The sequence below is a fragment of the Amphibalanus amphitrite genome, unplaced genomic scaffold (assembly GCF_019059575.1).
Source record: "Amphibalanus amphitrite isolate SeventyFive unplaced genomic scaffold, NRLGWU_Aamphi_draft 000861F_arrow, whole genome shotgun sequence".
Taxonomy (NCBI): domain Eukaryota; kingdom Metazoa; phylum Arthropoda; class Thecostraca; order Balanomorpha; family Balanidae; genus Amphibalanus; species Amphibalanus amphitrite.
Genome location: NW_024882355.1, coordinates 275,389 through 292,134, shown reverse-complemented (window position 1 = coordinate 292,134; position 16,746 = coordinate 275,389). Strand labels below are relative to the sequence as shown.

Below are 16,746 nucleotides of genomic sequence, written 5' to 3'. Positions count from 1 at the left end.
TGATGCTAGCGACATCTATTAAGGTAATCGGGGACGCTCATTGGCTGATCGAGTCCGTGAGCAGTATCGCTAACTTACGCTAGTACAGGGTTGAGGCAATGTGCGCATGCGCAGGAACTAGTGCCCTCATGGAGGGGCTTTTGGTACCTCGGGCAGCGCCCAATGCTTTTTGGACCTGTTATGGCCTCCGCATCGAAAAACGCTAGATAAAAAGGTTGTAGAGGAAGCTTTAGGCTACCTTTCCCCACAATAATATTGGCAATTTATCTTTTAGCTTACGTGTGGGGCTCGCTTGAAAAAGGTCGATTTAACATGTAAACCCTATGGGGTAGTAGTTTTTGAGCGCCCATTTGGCCTAATGCTACCAACTGTTACTGGCTACCCCTGATATTACACACACGCCGGTGGAAGATAGGTTGCTGTAAGTGGTGGGTGTTTTGATTTTTTTACATTTTATCGCTATTATTTTAACATGTCGCATAATTCTGTTCATTGTGGCGAGTTCAGTCATGTGTACTTTAAGATATTTGACTCCCTGAGGCCTGAGGCCTGAGCAGTGCAAGTGGGCATTAGCACTGGACTGGGCATGTTTTGTATCTATATTTCAATTTGTTGGTGTGACCCTGTGCTATAGATGACTACTTTCCTGACATTTTTGTTTGAATTGGGTGCTTGTTGCTGGTTAGATTTATGGGAAATGTTTCACATGTTTAAGGTCAAGGTGGTACTTACCTACTGTTGTTATTAGTAGAGCAGACGTCACACGAAGGTTTTCCGGTATTTATTTACTTTAGGTCCGCAAAACAGGGGTAAATAAAAGTCATTCACACGATACTCTAAGACCTCCTGATTTCATTTCTGATACTTATTCCTTCTAGAAACCAATTTAAAAGCACCAGTACGGTAGTATCACCAGTATCACCACCAACGGCCCCACCTCCGACCGGAACTGCACGTGTCATAAGACCGTCTGCGCGGCGCACCCGCTACAAATGGTCCAACCAAGGTTGAGCGAAATTACGGATAATAATAAATTGTAAGGAAAGTGACGTCAAAATAATCGAGGCGGAGCGGTGCAGTGCCGAAGGCAATGCCTTAGGAGAGATTACAGGCAATGGTAAGTCAAATATTTTTAGGTTAAGTGGTTATGCATCAGGCTTCAGGCCATTGCTTGCAATCTATTCATGCAAGTCACTTTTTCCTTTTCCCCCAGTAGGCAAACATCAGTAGGTCAGGTTAGGTAAGGTTTGGTTATGTTCTGATCATTTTCTCATGCTCTATTACCTTTGCTTAACATTTTCTCTTTTTTATTCACCGTTTTTCTTGTGCTTTGGTATTATGACGTCATTTTCATAACGTCGAAAACTAATGAATATCTGCATCATTTTTTCTTTCTTTTATAGGGCAGCGTTGTATGTTTCGTTTTTGTCGCGGAAGCGTGCTTTCTTACACTGAAGAATCTTCAGTGTATATTGTGCAGCAGTGCGGTGTAATGTGCTGGGGTTTTACTTAGTATCTTATTTTACATTTTTGATGCATTTAAGCATCATATCTGAATTCAGGACATCAAATAGTGTAAGAATGTGCATTTTTTCTTGTTAAAATAATATTGCGGACCTTAAGTAAATATTTACCGGTTTTCCAACCAAGGAGAGGCACCATACCCAAACCCAATGGTGTTTTTTTTTCTAGGAAAACCTTAACAAACCTAACCTGACCTGACCCTTGGCTGGAAAACCTTCGTGTGATGTCTGCTCTACTAATGTCCTACTAGTTTGGGCAGGAGGCTAATTTGAGCATTGCTTTTTATTGTTCATCACGAATCTTTGTCCATTTGAATGTTTGTGTAGAATTTCAGCATTGGATCAAGGTAACGCTGCAACATGCTAGTTTAGGTAGGTGTAGGTCAGACCAGGTCAGGTTGGGTCAGGCTATGTTTCTGATTTATACTGGCTGAAAGCAGCCATAAAATGATTTGTGCTGATGGAAATTTGCTAGGTAATAATATGGGTTTTTGTTTTATTAACAGACTAGTGTTGCTTTATCACTTTGTGTGCGAGCCAATTTATCTCAATTAATCGAAATAAAACTGCCAATTTTGCATGCATCTGGATGAAAATCACAGTAGGTGCTCAACTGTGCTGGTAGAAACCAACAGTCTGACATGTCAATGTTGATGTCTCATGTCACTGACATGTGTGCAGTCTGACTGCTGACATGTACATAAATAAGCTTTAAACCTTCTGCACTTGATAAGCTTATTGTTCTAGTAACTGGCTGACAGCTTTGCATGACACCAACTGTCAGAAAAAAGTCAATTGCAGCATATTCCTTAGTCAGACTCCAAAGTAGGTGGGTACAGTAGTCGAGTAGTGTCAACAAAATCTCATTGTTGGGTCACTTTGACTTTCTGGGGCAGATTTTCGAAGGCAGTTTGAACATCCTAGGGTAAGCTCTGTCCTGAATTTTGTAGCAACTGGTGTAATGACTTGACTACTCACCATATGAATTGATGCCAATGCTGAGTTAAGACTTCTTGGCTCTGAGTCTCACCAATGCTAGTAAGACAATGTTTTTGCTTATTTCACTCAAGTGAGGATTGAGTATAACTTACTTATATAAGAGTGATAACTTTCTGATAGCCTCAATGAGAGTGATGAACAGGATGCACATTGGGCCAGGCTGCAGCAAGCAAATCACTTTGTTCATTGTTTGCTAGTTGTTTACCATGGGCTGGTGTGTAGTTGTTTTCCTGGCTAGTGAGTTTTTACTAGCCCTTCTACCATACTTTGCTCCATGTCTACATTTTATGTATATTTCCTGTATGCACATTAGCAGAAAAAAAAACATTAAACTATATTATAAAAGAGTAGCATTTTAAAAACAATTGTCATTAACAATAATAGGGTTAGTAATGTGCACTTGTCTGTTTAGAATAGATATGTGTTTAACCGATTTGTTTGTTTCAGTTCCCCTGTTAATGGAGAAGTGAAGCAGGAGTTCACCCTGCTGTCACACATCTGGCAAGATGGCTGAATATCTTGCCTCCATTTTTGGAACAGAAAAAGACAAGTAAGTATGAGCTTCAGTTTGAATGATGGCAAGAGCTTATTGTTGGCTTGGTTTGTCTGTGAAGTCCCGATGGTGGTAGGGTAGTCATAAGATAATTGTTTGCTTTGTTTGGTGTATCAGTGTCTAATTCATGGGAATGCAAAACAATAAAATGATAATTATGTCACCAATCATGAGATAAATCTTATGAAAGGTATCCTACACTGAAGCTATGTACTGATTTTACCAAGCTTCTTGCATTCTGTGGTGGCGCTGTAATTATCCTAGTCCTGGATCATGGCAGGTGTCTTGGCCTTTGGGCAAAATGTGATCATTCAACTGCCCGATGCCTATGGTATGATGGAGTAATTTGAAGCTGCATTTAAAGCAACAGCTACATGGTAAACATTGGCTTCTAGGTAAGTCATGGTACCTTGTAACCTTTTAGCTAATCATTTATTTGTGAGGTTGGATGGACAAGGACATGTATGTTTATCGCTCATGTTAATGAATTGAACTTGAAATTTATTTTTGATGATATCTTATATGAAGCTCATTCATTGTATTATGTTAAGTTGGTGTTAAAGATATTCTGGTGGGCCTACTGAATTGATAAGTATATGGCTTTTGTGCCAGAAGGAGCAATTTTTTTTTTTGCCTTTTTGGTCATGCTACTTGATTGAACCATCCACTAAGATGGCTTTTCAGTCATTCTTGTTCAGCGAGTAGTGTTATACTCTGTAACGGATGCAAGCTGCTGGTGGGAGCGCCTTCGCCAACCCCTCTCACAGTGCTGCTCCCTTCCACCAGGGTCAACTGCTCGTTCTACTTCAAGATCGGCGCGTGCCGTCATGGCGAGCGCTGCTCCCGGCTGCACAACAAACCCACCTTCAGCCAGACGATCGTGCTGCAGAACCTGTACGTGAACCCGCAGAACTCTGCCAAGTCGGCCGACGGCAGCCACCTGGCCAACGTGTCCGACGAGGAGATGCAGGAGCACTTTGACAACTTCTTCGAGGACGTGTTCGTCGAGTGTGAGACCAAGGTGCGTTCGTCCGACGGCTCACCACGTCCCTGCGGTCAGGAACTGGGATTACAGTGGCTGCTTTTTGTTATTGGTACCTAGTTTTATTTATTTTATTAGCTAGTGTACCAGTCGTGTACAGCTGTGTACATTGCCGTGTTGTTCGTCATTGTAGCCAATTGCATCGATCGTTTCCTGCGTGCGCCATTCGGTGGTTGAACAATTGAGCCATTCCTATCATTATCCATGCGTCTGTTTGCCACCTCCTGTAACGCTCGTCTCACTTCATCCCTCTCCCCCCTGCACCAGTTCGGCGAGATCGAGGAGATGAACGTCTGTGACAACCTGGGCGACCACCTGGTGGGCAACGTGTACGTCAAGTTCCGCCGCGAGGAGGACGCCGACAAGGCGGTGCAGGAGCTCAACAATCGCTGGTTCGGCGGACAGCCGGTGCACGCCGAGCTCAGTCCCGTCACAGACTTCCGCGAGGCCTGCTGTCGGCAGTACGAAGTCGGGTGAGTCATGATTGAGTGTGTCGCCCGCGGCGTGTAGCCTAAGCCTGTCTGATGTAGGATAGTTTACGGGGCTCAGTGTAAATGAGGTGTTCGTGTTGACCCAGCTTGTAGTGTTCTGGTTTTACGCGGATGGGATTGCTCTGGCCATACCGAACGTCAATTACCCGATCATGCCACATGATAATTGAATTTAGTGCATGTTTACCATACTCTCTGATTGCATGACTCCGCTGTTGATGCGCTCCTAAACCCCAATATTTACCCCTAATGTTCCGCCCCTGGTCATTACCCAGCAATTACCTACCAGTAAAACGCCTTTTGGGCGAAGAACGAGCGAGCGAGATAGTGAGCCCTGCACGTGCAGAAGGGCGAGAGGGTACTTCCAACGGGCTTGTGCAAAGCACCCTTCTAACGGGTCGCTAGCGGTGTACCAAATTTGAACGCAATCGGCCCAGCCGTTCCTGAGATCTGGAAGCGGCATTCTGCACGTGCGCACGTGCAAACGGGGTCCAAAATGACTTTTGCACGGCACCCTACTAACCGGTCCCCAGCCGTGTACCGAATTTGAGCGCAATCGGCCCAGCCGTTCTCGAGATCTGGAAACGCCCCCTGCACGTGCAGTAGCACCCTAACCGCAACACATGGGAATGCATTGCCTGGTAGGTGCCTACTGCCTACCTGTATGCCAAGTTTCAGCGAAATCGCCCCAGTAATTACCGAGTTACTGAAATGGGAACAAATTTGGCACCTCTTATTGTTGTATTTTGCACGTGCAGTGGGGGTCACTCACATAGATGAAGAGTATCCGACCTTTGGTAGAAGGGATGCAGCTACCCTATAAAAATGACCGCAAGACAATCGCTCAAGCCGCTGCTGAGATATGGGCCTCTCAAAATCATTACTTTTGCAAAACTGCTTGAACACCCTTGACTTTTCACGTGGCACGTGCCACGGCGGTCACTGAGATGTATCAAAAGTAGTCAATTACGGGGTAGAAGGGATGGGGCTACCCAGCAAAAAAGACCGCAGGCCATTCGGTCCAGCGGTTGCTGAGATAAAAGCCTCTCAAAAGCGTTACAGGCCGGGCCGGGCCGGGCCGCTCATACTGAGATTTTTTTCCGTTATATTGAAAAGACTTCGCTTCGCTCGCTGCGCTCGCTCGCTCGTAATAAGGTGCCTTACCCATGTATAAGGTGACAATTTTCTACAGCTATCTGACCAAGTCTGCATCACCTACTAGACCCTGACACCTTACGTCATCTGTTTCAGCGAGTGCACGCGGTCGGGCTTCTGCAACTTCATGCACCTGAAGCCGATCTCGCGTGAGCTGCGGAAGGAGCTGTACGGCCGGCGCGGCCCGTCCTATGTGGGCGGCGGCCGGCGCCGGTCGCGCTCGCGGGACCGGGACGGCGGCCGCGGCTGGCGCGGGGGCCGCGGCGGCGGCGGCGGAGGGTTCGGCGGTGGTGGCGGTGGCCGGCGCCGCTCCCGTTCGCGGGACCGCGACCGGCGCCGCTCGCGCAGCCGCGACCGTTCGGGCCGCGCCGGCCGTTACTGAGTGGTGCTGCCGAAGTGCGGACCAGGGTCCGTTCGCTGTGCTGTACTGTCTCACCCGCCGGCTGCGTCTGTCGCTGACGAGGGGACGCCGTGCGTCACCCCCGAGAATAGCTGCCAGTTGTTGTGGTGTGGCACGCCACGGCGGCAGGGCCGAACCTGACCCGGAACGGGCGGGGAACGCCCGAATAACGAGGCTCGGCCGCCGACGTAGCGCCGGGGCCTTTTCATAACGCAGACCACGTGGATCACATTGAGCTGTACACATGATTTTCTCCGTAATTACACTCAGTACAACAAATCAAATAAACATTTGTTTGGGATGTGTTTGTTACTAATTGAGTCAGGAGCCAGAAGCAGTTTAATATGATCTCTAAAAAAGTTGGCATTTTTGTCTCACGCGGTGTTGAAGCAATGCATCGTGTTTCCTTTCTTGTTTATAGCATCCATGTCACATCTATAAAGCATCATATCTACGCTACCGTCACACAGTATAAAAGCTAGTTGATCTCAGATAGCACCTTGCATTATAAATCACATCGCTTCACAAGCAATAATAAACAATACTGTAATACACACTAAGAGTTGCGTACGTACCTAATCTACCATACGACTGGCGCAGTGAACTTCACTGTCGTTAGTCACCCGTGCAATGTGCAAATAAGGCCCGATATAGCGATTCCCAAACCCGGGACAGGAACAAACGAGTAAAGCCACCAGTAAGACTGGTTTATGACGAAGGTGAAGGTCTAGCCGGACCGTGGGAGACACCTCAGAAACGCGACGGTCGTCAGCGGATCGACATTGTAAGGTCGGACGGGCACCGCACTGCTAACTGCACGAACAGGCTCCGGACGCGTGACTCCAATGCGCCTGCGTTTTGCCGAACAAGGCAGGCGACCATCCCAGTAAAGGCGTGTGGTGAGCGCATCGGCCGGACAGTGCTGGCTGTGAGCTCGTCCCGCGGGGTAGCACTAGACGTAGCAGCACTAGCAGGCCAGCTACTCTAGCAGCAGCAGTGTGATCTCGGGAAGTCAGCTGGCTGGTGGAGGATCACTTGGACTCCTTGGGTGCCGGGAAAGGGCTCCACTGGTGGTCGGCCAGCTGGTCGTTGTGACCCTCTTTGAAGCAGGAGCGGCAGTAGAGGTCGCCGGAGCAGCCGGCGCAGCGCACCGCGGCGTCCTCGTTACAGATGCAGCACCAGGGCAGCTCCTGTCGGGAAGGGAGGAGAGCAGTCGGTCAGACAGCGCAGTCGTGAATACTGCAATAGTTAAAGCATAGCTCGAACACTGAACACAGACGGGCAAATTATAGGACTAGAAATACAGCGAACACCACAAGCGACAGGCTTGTAGTGATTGGTGATATGAAATTATTGAGTTCGTGTAAATTGGGTGAAATGCATCCAACGGCGAATAAGAAGTTGCGGTCGGTACTACTCACTTCATCGTCCACTGATGAGATGGACTCCAGTTCCTCGTTCAACTCTTTGTCTTCCAAGGCCGCCTCCTCCGTCACCTGTAAATCGAACAGGATTGTTGGCGTTTTGTTCGCTGTAGGGGTTCAAGGCTGGGTCGACAGCGGAGGAATTATGCGCCTCACCAAAAACGATATACTCGTATTGCACGGCTGCGCATAAGGTAAAGCATTTCAACGTTGTCTCCCTCTCCAATACACAGGCGTTAAGCTGGAAGACAAGGACAATATGCCAATAGAATGTCTCGTTCGACTTCGTTATAACCAGTTGAAGCATCTCCAGTCAGCCCCAATGATGACTGATTGCTGATTGACCGTATAACCACCTCTCGTTCCTCGGTGGAGTCTGAGCCCCTCACGTATCCTAACCTGTCTAATGAGTCGCTGTACCTTCCGTTCGTCAATGGTGACTCTGACGATTTATCACCTGTCTAATGAGTCGTTGCACCGTCTGGTCCTCACAGTGTTGTAGAGGTCCTCACATGTCGGATGAGTCTGAGATCGTGTTCTCACCTGTCTGATGTGTCGCTGTACTTCCCGTTCTTAAACTGTGGTCCTCTCAGTGTCCTCACCTGCCTGATGAGTCGCTGTACCTCCTGATCCTCACTCGGGTCCTCCGTGTCCTCCCCAGCGCCGGTGGAGGAGGTTGCCGGGCCGCCGCGCCGCCCGTCCCGCGCCAGACCCTTCACGTCCTCCAGCCTGCCCGGATACGTGCGTTTTCAACATGTTTTTAGGCCAGCGATTCGCTAGCCAAATTTATTGCCAAGTCCTACGCCAATGATATTTATGAAACATCTTAGCTATATTGAAGTAAGCAACAATTCGTAACTTCAATTTTGAGTAGCAAATGTTCCAGCTGGTAATAGAAATTGCCATCTCAGAGCACGGTCTCCATGCTTTTGAATCACCATCAAAACCGACGATTTCCTCTCGCCTTAGTAACAACTCCACCTGCACACGTACCATCGCAGCAGCCAACCCCCCCCCCCCCCCCCCACACACACACACTGACCGGTGGTGAATATCGGCGACCTTCTGCGCTATCTGGTTGGCGCGGTCCACCTCGGCGGCCACCTCTGCGCTGACGGCCGCCACCAGGTCGGCCGGGCTCTGGTGGTCGGTACTGGCCAGAGTCTGGTGTAGAGAAGACGGCGTGTGGTAAGACCAAGGCACAGCTGGGTAGCCAGCGCCAGCGGTACACAATACATGTACATAGCAGAGTTCACAGAAAGATGCATTGAGCGGTATGCAGATCACATTCAGAACAGATGAATTACGCAGAAGTTGGTACCTAAATTTCGTTGCTTGGTCGTGCGCGGTCACCGGACCGAGTCATCGACACATCGCTGACTGACCCCCCACCCCCTTCCCGGCCCTGACCTGCGGGTGTCTCTGACCGCCTGTCTCGCCGGCTGCCGTCGTGGCGGGGGCGGGCCCGGGGTCGGCGCCGCCGCCGCGCAGCCGCTCCAGCCGCTCCTGGAGACCCTCCTCGGGCCGGTAGCGCGCCTCGATGGCCAGCTGGTCTTTGGTCTCAGCCAGGAGGTCGTCCTCCTGCTCCGCGGCCGTGCGCCGCTCCGGCGGCGGCAGGTTACCGGACGGACCGGAGGAGCTCGACGGACACGGCTCCCCCTTCAAGGCGGCCAGCCGCGCCGCCATCTCCGACTCCGTCGGCACGCTGAAAGAAGCGGAGATCAGCGAGAGACAAAAAAAAAATCTTATGAGCCATCCACTCAAATGAGTGACTAAAACATAGATCAGACCGGTGCGAACGCATGGCGTACCGCATAGTGTAACATTAATTGTCGTCAATAACCCACCGCCAAATCACTAGACAAGCGACGGCCAACTTATACCTCAGAGAAGATGGTTAGCAATGAATGCACTTACTTCTTTGCCTTGCGGTCCGCCTTGAGTGCCTCGAGCCGGTCGACGAGCTCAGAGTCCTGGTGACTGAGGCCACGCTTCAGGCTGGCGGCGCGAGGCGACTGCCGGTACACCACGATCGGCGGGCGGGCAGGATTCTCCAGATCTTCCAGGCGGCTAAATGGGCAGGACCGGGCAGTGTTACGTGGACGCAAGGGAGCGTGTGTGTATGTGTGTACGCGAACAAAAGCATACCTTTGACTACGTACAGGGGAAAGTAGGCTAAAACGAGAGGTACGCAAGCACTAATCCAGATCAGGCTGTTGGTATCACAGCGGCCATTCGCAAAGTTTACCGTTTGAGTGCCTCTGGCGGCACCAGGGGCGGAGCCTCGTCCTCGATGGTCGTCGCCTTGTTGTAGCACTTGCGGCATACCGACTGCTTCTTGCCATCGATCGGTAGTTTTTCCGGCAAGCATTTGGAGCAGAGGGACATGTGGCATATTGGACAGCCGTGCTGTTGGAAAACAGGCGATGCCGTTACCGCTCGCATACTTTTAACATTTGATTATTTTTTCATCGTGTCTCTTTTTTAATCCTTTATTATGATATTCGAGGAGTGTCACCAGCATACACTCAGCGGTCGATAAACATATGTCATGCATTCAGCATGACTGCCGTACAAGAAAACAAAACAAAACTTCGGCAGCCAGCCATAAGACATCAACAAAACAGTCACAAAACAACAACATCACGTCCACGCGCGAAAAGGCTCAGCCACCGACGCCGGCTGCGACAACGACGGCGGGACCACCAGCCACGCCCCTGGCGGAGGCCGCCACGGCGTCGGCGGCCAGCCCGATCTCCAGATCAGCGCGCAGCAGCTCAGACCGTGTCACCTCAAGCGTGGCAGCGGGACGCTCGGCACCCCCGCACCCGCTGCATCACAGGGCTTGGGAAAGGATTGGAGTTTTCATCGTGAGGTTGTACATGCAGTCAACTTCTTGTTCAGCTGTTCAGCTGAAATGAAGCATGCTGCAGCACACATACCGTGGTAGTTTCTACACCAGCTAGTCCTGCCCACACCCATGTGCCACCCAAGACACCCAAACAGCCCTCTGAGCAGTCACTTAGGCCAGGGCGCATTCACAGTCTCCTCGGACGAAGAACATTCTACGTCATCCAGCCAATCCCATTTGATAGCTACAGCCAGGCTGACCTTGGAAGCCATTGGCCGGACAATGTATAATCTTCATCGTCCAGGAGACTCCATCCAAATCCGGGGTTATACTTCAGGGTAGGTACCTATTTATTTGCTCACCTCTCGGAAGAAGAAATTGTATTTTGAAAAACAACTTGAGCAAGACATTACCCAAACTCTAGAGTGCTGAGACACTCAGGTAGTCAGAACTGATGCTTTTTAACCACTTCTTTCCTATGAACCTTTGACAAAAGTCAAAACCCAGTTAAACTGATATTTATCTTTGCATCAATACTATGCTGATCCTAATCTGGCACAGCCTAACAATTTCAGCCACTTCTTCTTTGTGGGTTTAGGGGTTAGGGCAATTTCAGCCACAGAAACAATCACAACCTGACCCCAGTGTCTTCAATGCACCAAAATTGATCTTCAAACGTGCAACCTGCAACGTAGTAAAGTAATATTGGTGCAATGGGGCAGATACAATGAAAACTAATGCAGTGGAGAATATAGCTGTTTTCTTTTCATTACCGGCTGCAAAAACCGTCAACGTATCCCTAAGTTGACCAATGCACAGAGAACAAATGAAAATATGACGTCATCGTGAGCAGTATTTGAACATATAAACGAACCGTCTGCGCCATTAAATGAATTTGTACCTCTAAAAGCCGGACCATCCCACCTTAACATTAGTTTTGAGTTGAGATAGCCAAGTTTGCGGCCAGGCTCAGAAACCACCATTTATCCTGGTCGCAACCCCCGCAGCTTTATGGTGTTCAAGAAATTTCTTCCCTTTACTTGCAGGGTGGGACCAGCGTGGTCCCTATCTCTTAACCATTACGGGAATCTGATGACGTCATCAGGCTTTCGAACGTCCGTTAAATGTTTGACTAAAACGTTTTGTATCACGCGGTGGTATATGCTGCTTTGCGCGCAACAAATGCCGCACTTTCAAATAAAGTCGCTAGGAACAGCGGAGATCCCAAAAAGTAAACAAAAGTAAAAGTCTAATATCTTGAAAACCGGTGAATATTTTTCGATGAAATTTGGTAGATATTCGTTTTTGCTCTTTCTGAACCGAGCGACATCACTTTCATGCCAATTCATTAACTTTTTTGAAGGTGGGAGGGTCCCTTTAAAGTACTGCAAAAAGTGTTTTTGCCTTGCTATTTTGCAGTTCACTGCAAGGTTCACTGATCCCGGCTTTGGGTTCCTGGAGGTTCTGGTGCGTGAATAAGCGAGGTGAATTCCTTATCGTAATTCATCGCAAGGAGTTAGGACCGACGTAAAAGGTAGGAATTAAGTCTTGCTATGCCATGATAAATCAATCGTACCTACCAGGCTCAGGCAATGCTGGAATGTTTTTTTTTTCTTATTTGAGTTTGAGTTCCTTGGGTTTTGGGAATGTCAAATATCAATTATCAATAGCAAATTACAAAAAAAATACAACCTTAAAATTAATAGAAACAAATGGGAAAGTTTGAGCAATCTTATTTAATATATCTGTGTGCAATTGCTTGCAGAGCATTTTGCTAAATTCAAGTTCCATTTATTGGGTGTTAGGTTTCAAAAGTGTATGTTTGTAGGCAAGATAGGACCAGATTTTTTAGTGATATCCATTTACATGACAGTAACGTGATCTGTAAAGTGTAACATGACAGCACTGCTGCCCAGTGTTTCTGGTGAAATGCCCATTGCATCATATTGATGTATCAAACATCAAGCTTTGAGGCTAATTTAGGTAGGTAACAGCAAAGCATTTCATCCAGCATGTCAACATTTGTTCATGGTATCCTCATATATAACCGGACCTGATCTGTAGGCAGAGGCCAAATACAGCACAGGCCAGGGAAAGAGGTCTTATCATTGTATAAGACCTTACTCACTTCTAAATGAAATGGAAGTCTGATAATTACATACACTGATACAACTCTTTCTCATGGCAAGGATAGTTGACAATCGAAATTTGAAATATAACTTATCTGTTGATAGATAGGTGCCTACAGTGTCTGCTTTTGACGTTTGAAACATAATGTGATAGCAATAATAACATTTGCATAAATATTCAGAATTCATAACAAAGCAAATGATGTTTTGTCATCCAAACCTTATGCTCTGCATCCACTAAGCTCAGCCTTCTGCCTGGGCTCTCAGCCACCATGCACATCACAGAGGACCAGGCAGCAGCACTGGCCAGGCTGGCGCCTACTGAGGTTGGCCCTGTGACCGAGAGTGCCCTCGCTGAACTGGAGAGCCCCGCCGAGGGGCCGGCGCGACCGCCGGACCGCACCCTGGCCGTGCTGGCCGTGCTGCTGGCGGCGGCACGCGCTCCGCCCGCCGACTCGGCGCTGCTAGCCGCCGCTCTGCAGGCCGCCTCCGTGCCGCCGGACGTGCTGGAGTCGCTGCTGTCTGCTGCCGCCGAGAGCCGGCCGCGCGTGCGGCGCGCCCTGCTGGCCGGCCGGCCGGAGCCGCAGCAGCTGAGCGGTCTCAGCTGGCGGCTGGCGACCGTGGTGGGCAGCCGCGCGCTGCCGACCCAGCTGCGGCCCGAGCTGCTCCTGCGGCTGCAGCTGATCCAGCAGCCCCGCGAGCTGTCGCTGCTGGTGGAGCCGGCCGACTTGCGACACATCACGGCCGAGCTGGAACGGGCGCTGTCCCGGCGGCCGGTGGGACATCGGCTCGGTCCATCGGCCCCAGCTCCGCCACACTGACTGAAACACCGCCAGCGGGACAGGACCAAGGACGGGGCTGCCTGCGACACCGCACGGACGGTGTAGTGTGGATAAACTCTCATAGGGACTTCCCACGGGCTGAGCAGCCGCAGTGATAGTAGACGACATACTAGCGACATCGAGACTGGTCAGTGCGCTAGGGGACCACTAGTTGCTAGGGCTGCTCGGTGTCTATTCTGTGCAGGGATGGTGGACCACTGCGTCAACTAGACCGGACTCTAGATTCGAACAGCCTCTGGTGCACCGCTCGTGTGACGCCATACGGACGTGGGCAGTTTGGGAGCGGATCATGAGTGCGAACTTTCGCGTAAATATCCCACTGAAAAAGTGATAACATCTTGCATAGATACATTCAGATGCATGTTGTGTATTGTGCAAGTGTTCGGGTTGATACTGTATTTGTACTTGGAAGGCTTTCCATTTCAAATGAGGCATGAGCATCAAGGAATGAGTCAGCTAGAAGCTGGAAGGACCTCGATGAATGTGTGTGCCGGTTCTCAGACTAGCGCGGGCATACCAGACACGATGATCCCAGCTCTTAGCATTGTGTGTCTTTTCGGCGTATGAACCTTAGAAAATGCCTGGAGGGCGGATCGCTGCGTGCCTTTGTACCGAATCTATGATATCGATATTTAGCAATAGGAGCACCACATTGTGCAGCTGGCAGTGTAATTGACCAACCATGTCATGAAGTGGGCTGGCTTCTTAATACCTTTTTGTTCTTAGTGGTTTGTGAGTTGAAAGAGAATGCATGAGATTATTTTGAAGATGATTCATTCCATGATTGTTGGTTATGCTGATTGAAATTGCTTGATGTCCGTCTTTCTTTCCTTGGTGTTTCGCTGTGGTTTCCTGATTTATATTAGTTTACGTCTTATTGCTTTTAGTGGTCATTCATGATAGTCTTGCTAGTCGCTTTGATAGTTAATGACGGTGATAATCATAAATGTTGCATGCGAACGATGCCAACTACCTATCGTTCATATTATCCGATAAAGTTGTGTGGCTTATCCGAATAACCGTGGCATTGCCTTCTTTGAATACATTACGTGCTACTAAGAATCACAGCAGTTGTGTGTTAGCATTGGCGGGACTCAGGAGTCAGGATCGATGTGAGGCTTATCCAAGAACAACGATATAGGGAAGTGCCCAATGATGTCGGTCGATAGCGAGGTTGATGAACGCTGTGCCACATTGTTGTAACGTGCAGCTGACGGGGACTTAACGGCCTTACTTGTAACTTTGCATTCAACGCTAACTGCTCTCTAATTTCCAGCTAGGCATGACCCACCGTTTCTAAAGTTGAGCTAAAAGATGCGATCGCGCCAGTCGCTAGTGTAGACGAGTCTCAAGTTCTGACATTGTACGTCATGTCATCAGCCAGCTGATGCAGTGTACTCTCGCCCTCCCGTGCATCGGTCCTTAAAGCATGCTGCCGGTGGGTCGTGCGTTACAGCGAGGGACTGTGGTTCAGCCGTGGTTCAGCCCACCTGGTGAAGACTGAGCCCAGGAACGAGGAGCGCTTCACCGGCTCATCCGGCTCTGGAGGTTGACCTCCGTGGTCGATTGCGACGTCACTGGTGTGCGATCAGCTACTCATCTGCCACTGACCATGCCGGAGAAGCGGCTGGTGCGACTGCTGCTGCAGCAGTGCACCTCCGCCCAGCTGGACCTCCGGGGCACAGGCGCCGTCAGCACGGAGTCAGACGCTGACCTCATACTGGAGCGGTGCGGCGCTCCCGATGACGACGGGTTTCTGAAGGTTAGTTTCGTAGTCCCTAGGCGATACGCTCACCTCTACCTAATGGGCGGCTCTTTCCTAGATAGTCTACAGATACAGATAGTGTAATGCCGAACATATGGCACCTGTGGAATGTGGATACTGGATAGCATTGTGGCATTTGTCATTTAACTCGTCATTAGCTAAACGTTTCGCAGTAACTGGTTGGTACTTAATACTTTCCTGAGGTCGTATATATGCCACCAACTCCATGTCATTCATAGCTGCGTACTGCGTCACGACTCGTGTCCTGTATTCATATCTCCGTCTAAACCTCACACCCCTCTCTCCCTGTCAGATCGGCCCCGGCCTGGTACTCTTCGTCTGCTTCCTCTCGGGCTGTGACGAAGCCACGGCTCGGCGCGCCGCCACCACCGCGCTCTCGGCTCGTCTGAGCGAGTCTGCCGGGGACAGTCGGCGAACGGCGATCACCTCTGCTCCTGGCGACATCCTGGTGGTACCGCAGGCCACACTGGGCGGTCAGCTGAAGGGAAAGCAGTTCCAGTACCACGGTAACGTCTCTAAGGCGGACGGCGCTCGACTGTATGCGGTGTTTGTGGAAGCGCTGAGCGAGGCAGCGGCGGAGGTCGACGGCTGGAGCCAGGCGGGCTGCAGGATTCGGTGTGGGAGGTACGGGGCCAGGCAGGTGCTCAGCTCGACCACCAATGGACCGTTTTCACATGTGATAGAGCTCTGAGATGGGGTGGAGTTCGGGTTCGTGAGAACTGAGTTCAGATTTGTGTCTGCATTTTGTGTTTTGGGTTTGATTGATTCCGTGTGATTTTACTGAATCGCTTACCGGTATTAGATTTGTCATGAAGACGAGTCATATCTGACGTACTAGTGTAAAGTATGACTGCATTGGGTTCAAGGGTGGTGCATCGCCCTAAATACGAGGGGTGTTCAAAAAGTTCTCGGCCCAACCATGAAGGAGCAGAGATACGACGTCGACTTATTAGACCAAAAATGTTCATTGAGTCAAATAACCAGCGTTAAGACAAAAAATATTTCGCGCAGCGCTTCGCGAGAGGCCCCAGGGTCTCCATAGCCAAGTGGGTTTTGGACCCATCTGGCACATCCAAGACGGCTGCTTTTGTCTCCTTGCTGTCAGCGAATTTGCCATTGCTAAGCAATTTCCTTATGTTTGGGGAAAAGGTGGCAACCAGAGGGTGCATGGTACGGAGAAAAAAGTGGATGTGACAGCAACTCGAAGCCACAGCTCACTGCTTCGCTGATCGTCACCCTGCTCATGTGTGCTGGTGCGTGGTCCTGCAGGATCAGGCGCACACTTTTAGTCAGCTTCCCTAGTCTCTCCTCTATATCTGCTGCTCGCAACTATTATCGAAGGGAGGTGTAGTATTCATTAGAGGTGTCAATCGGATACCAACTGTTCGGTATACCGATACCAAACCGATACCAACTTGGTATTTGGTATTTCAAGGCGAGTGCATTTGGTATTTTGTTGGTATTATGAATCCTCACTATAATGTACAAGAGGCTGAGAATTTGGTAGAAACTTGGTATTTTCCCCATATTCCCAAGTCGGTTCGGTTTCGG

At 49.6% G+C, this 16,746-nt stretch overlaps 3 protein-coding genes across 8 annotated transcripts; 2 read left to right on the top strand and 1 right to left on the bottom strand.

Moving 5' to 3' along the window:
• Window positions 1–374: 374 nt before the first annotated feature.
• On the top strand, window positions 375–6,462 carry LOC122367293 (splicing factor U2AF 35 kDa subunit-like protein). 4 transcript variants are annotated; one of them, XM_043340264.1, is made up of 5 exons: window positions 375–421; window positions 2,970–3,072; window positions 3,862–4,096; window positions 4,385–4,590; window positions 5,860–6,462. In XM_043340264.1, exons 2-5 carry the CDS (start codon window positions 3,029–3,031, stop codon window positions 6,143–6,145), a joined length of 771 nt encoding a protein of 256 aa, XP_043196199.1. In that variant the 5' UTR covers window positions 375–421; window positions 2,970–3,028; the 3' UTR covers window positions 6,146–6,462. The 4 variants fall into 4 exon arrangements, with proteins under 4 accessions (XP_043196199.1, XP_043196200.1, XP_043196202.1 ...); XM_043340265.1 differs by having other exon boundaries at window positions 379–428; XM_043340267.1 differs by having other exon boundaries at window positions 392–415.
• On the bottom strand, window positions 6,401–11,158 carry LOC122367292 (abscission/NoCut checkpoint regulator-like). Of its 2 annotated transcripts, none has more exons than XM_043340262.1 (8): window positions 10,801–11,158; window positions 9,836–9,996; window positions 9,505–9,657; window positions 8,998–9,292; window positions 8,630–8,751; window positions 8,190–8,316; window positions 7,585–7,659; window positions 6,401–7,353 (listed from the first exon to the last, which is right to left on the bottom strand). In XM_043340262.1, exons 1-8 carry the CDS (start codon window positions 10,846–10,848, stop codon window positions 7,195–7,197), a joined length of 1,140 nt encoding a protein of 379 aa, XP_043196197.1. In that variant the 5' UTR covers window positions 10,849–11,158; the 3' UTR covers window positions 6,401–7,194. The 2 variants fall into 2 exon arrangements, with proteins under 2 accessions (XP_043196197.1, XP_043196198.1); XM_043340263.1 differs by having other exon boundaries at window positions 6,794–7,353; window positions 11,080–11,098.
• A 171-nt stretch (window positions 11,159–11,329) lies between these two features.
• Window positions 11,330–16,014, top strand: LOC122367291 (D-aminoacyl-tRNA deacylase 2-like). 2 transcript variants are annotated; one of them, XM_043340259.1, is made up of 3 exons: window positions 11,734–11,972; window positions 14,866–15,171; window positions 15,488–16,014. In XM_043340259.1, the coding sequence occupies exons 2-3, from the start codon at window positions 15,022–15,024 to the stop codon at window positions 15,884–15,886; spliced, it is 549 nt and encodes a 182-aa protein (XP_043196194.1). In that variant the 5' UTR covers window positions 11,734–11,972; window positions 14,866–15,021; the 3' UTR covers window positions 15,887–16,014. The 2 variants fall into 2 exon arrangements, with proteins under 2 accessions (XP_043196196.1, XP_043196194.1); XM_043340261.1 differs by lacking the exons at window positions 14,866–15,171; window positions 15,488–16,014 and adding an exon at window positions 12,835–14,051 and having other exon boundaries at window positions 11,330–11,972.
• Window positions 16,015–16,746: the final 732 nt, after the last annotated feature.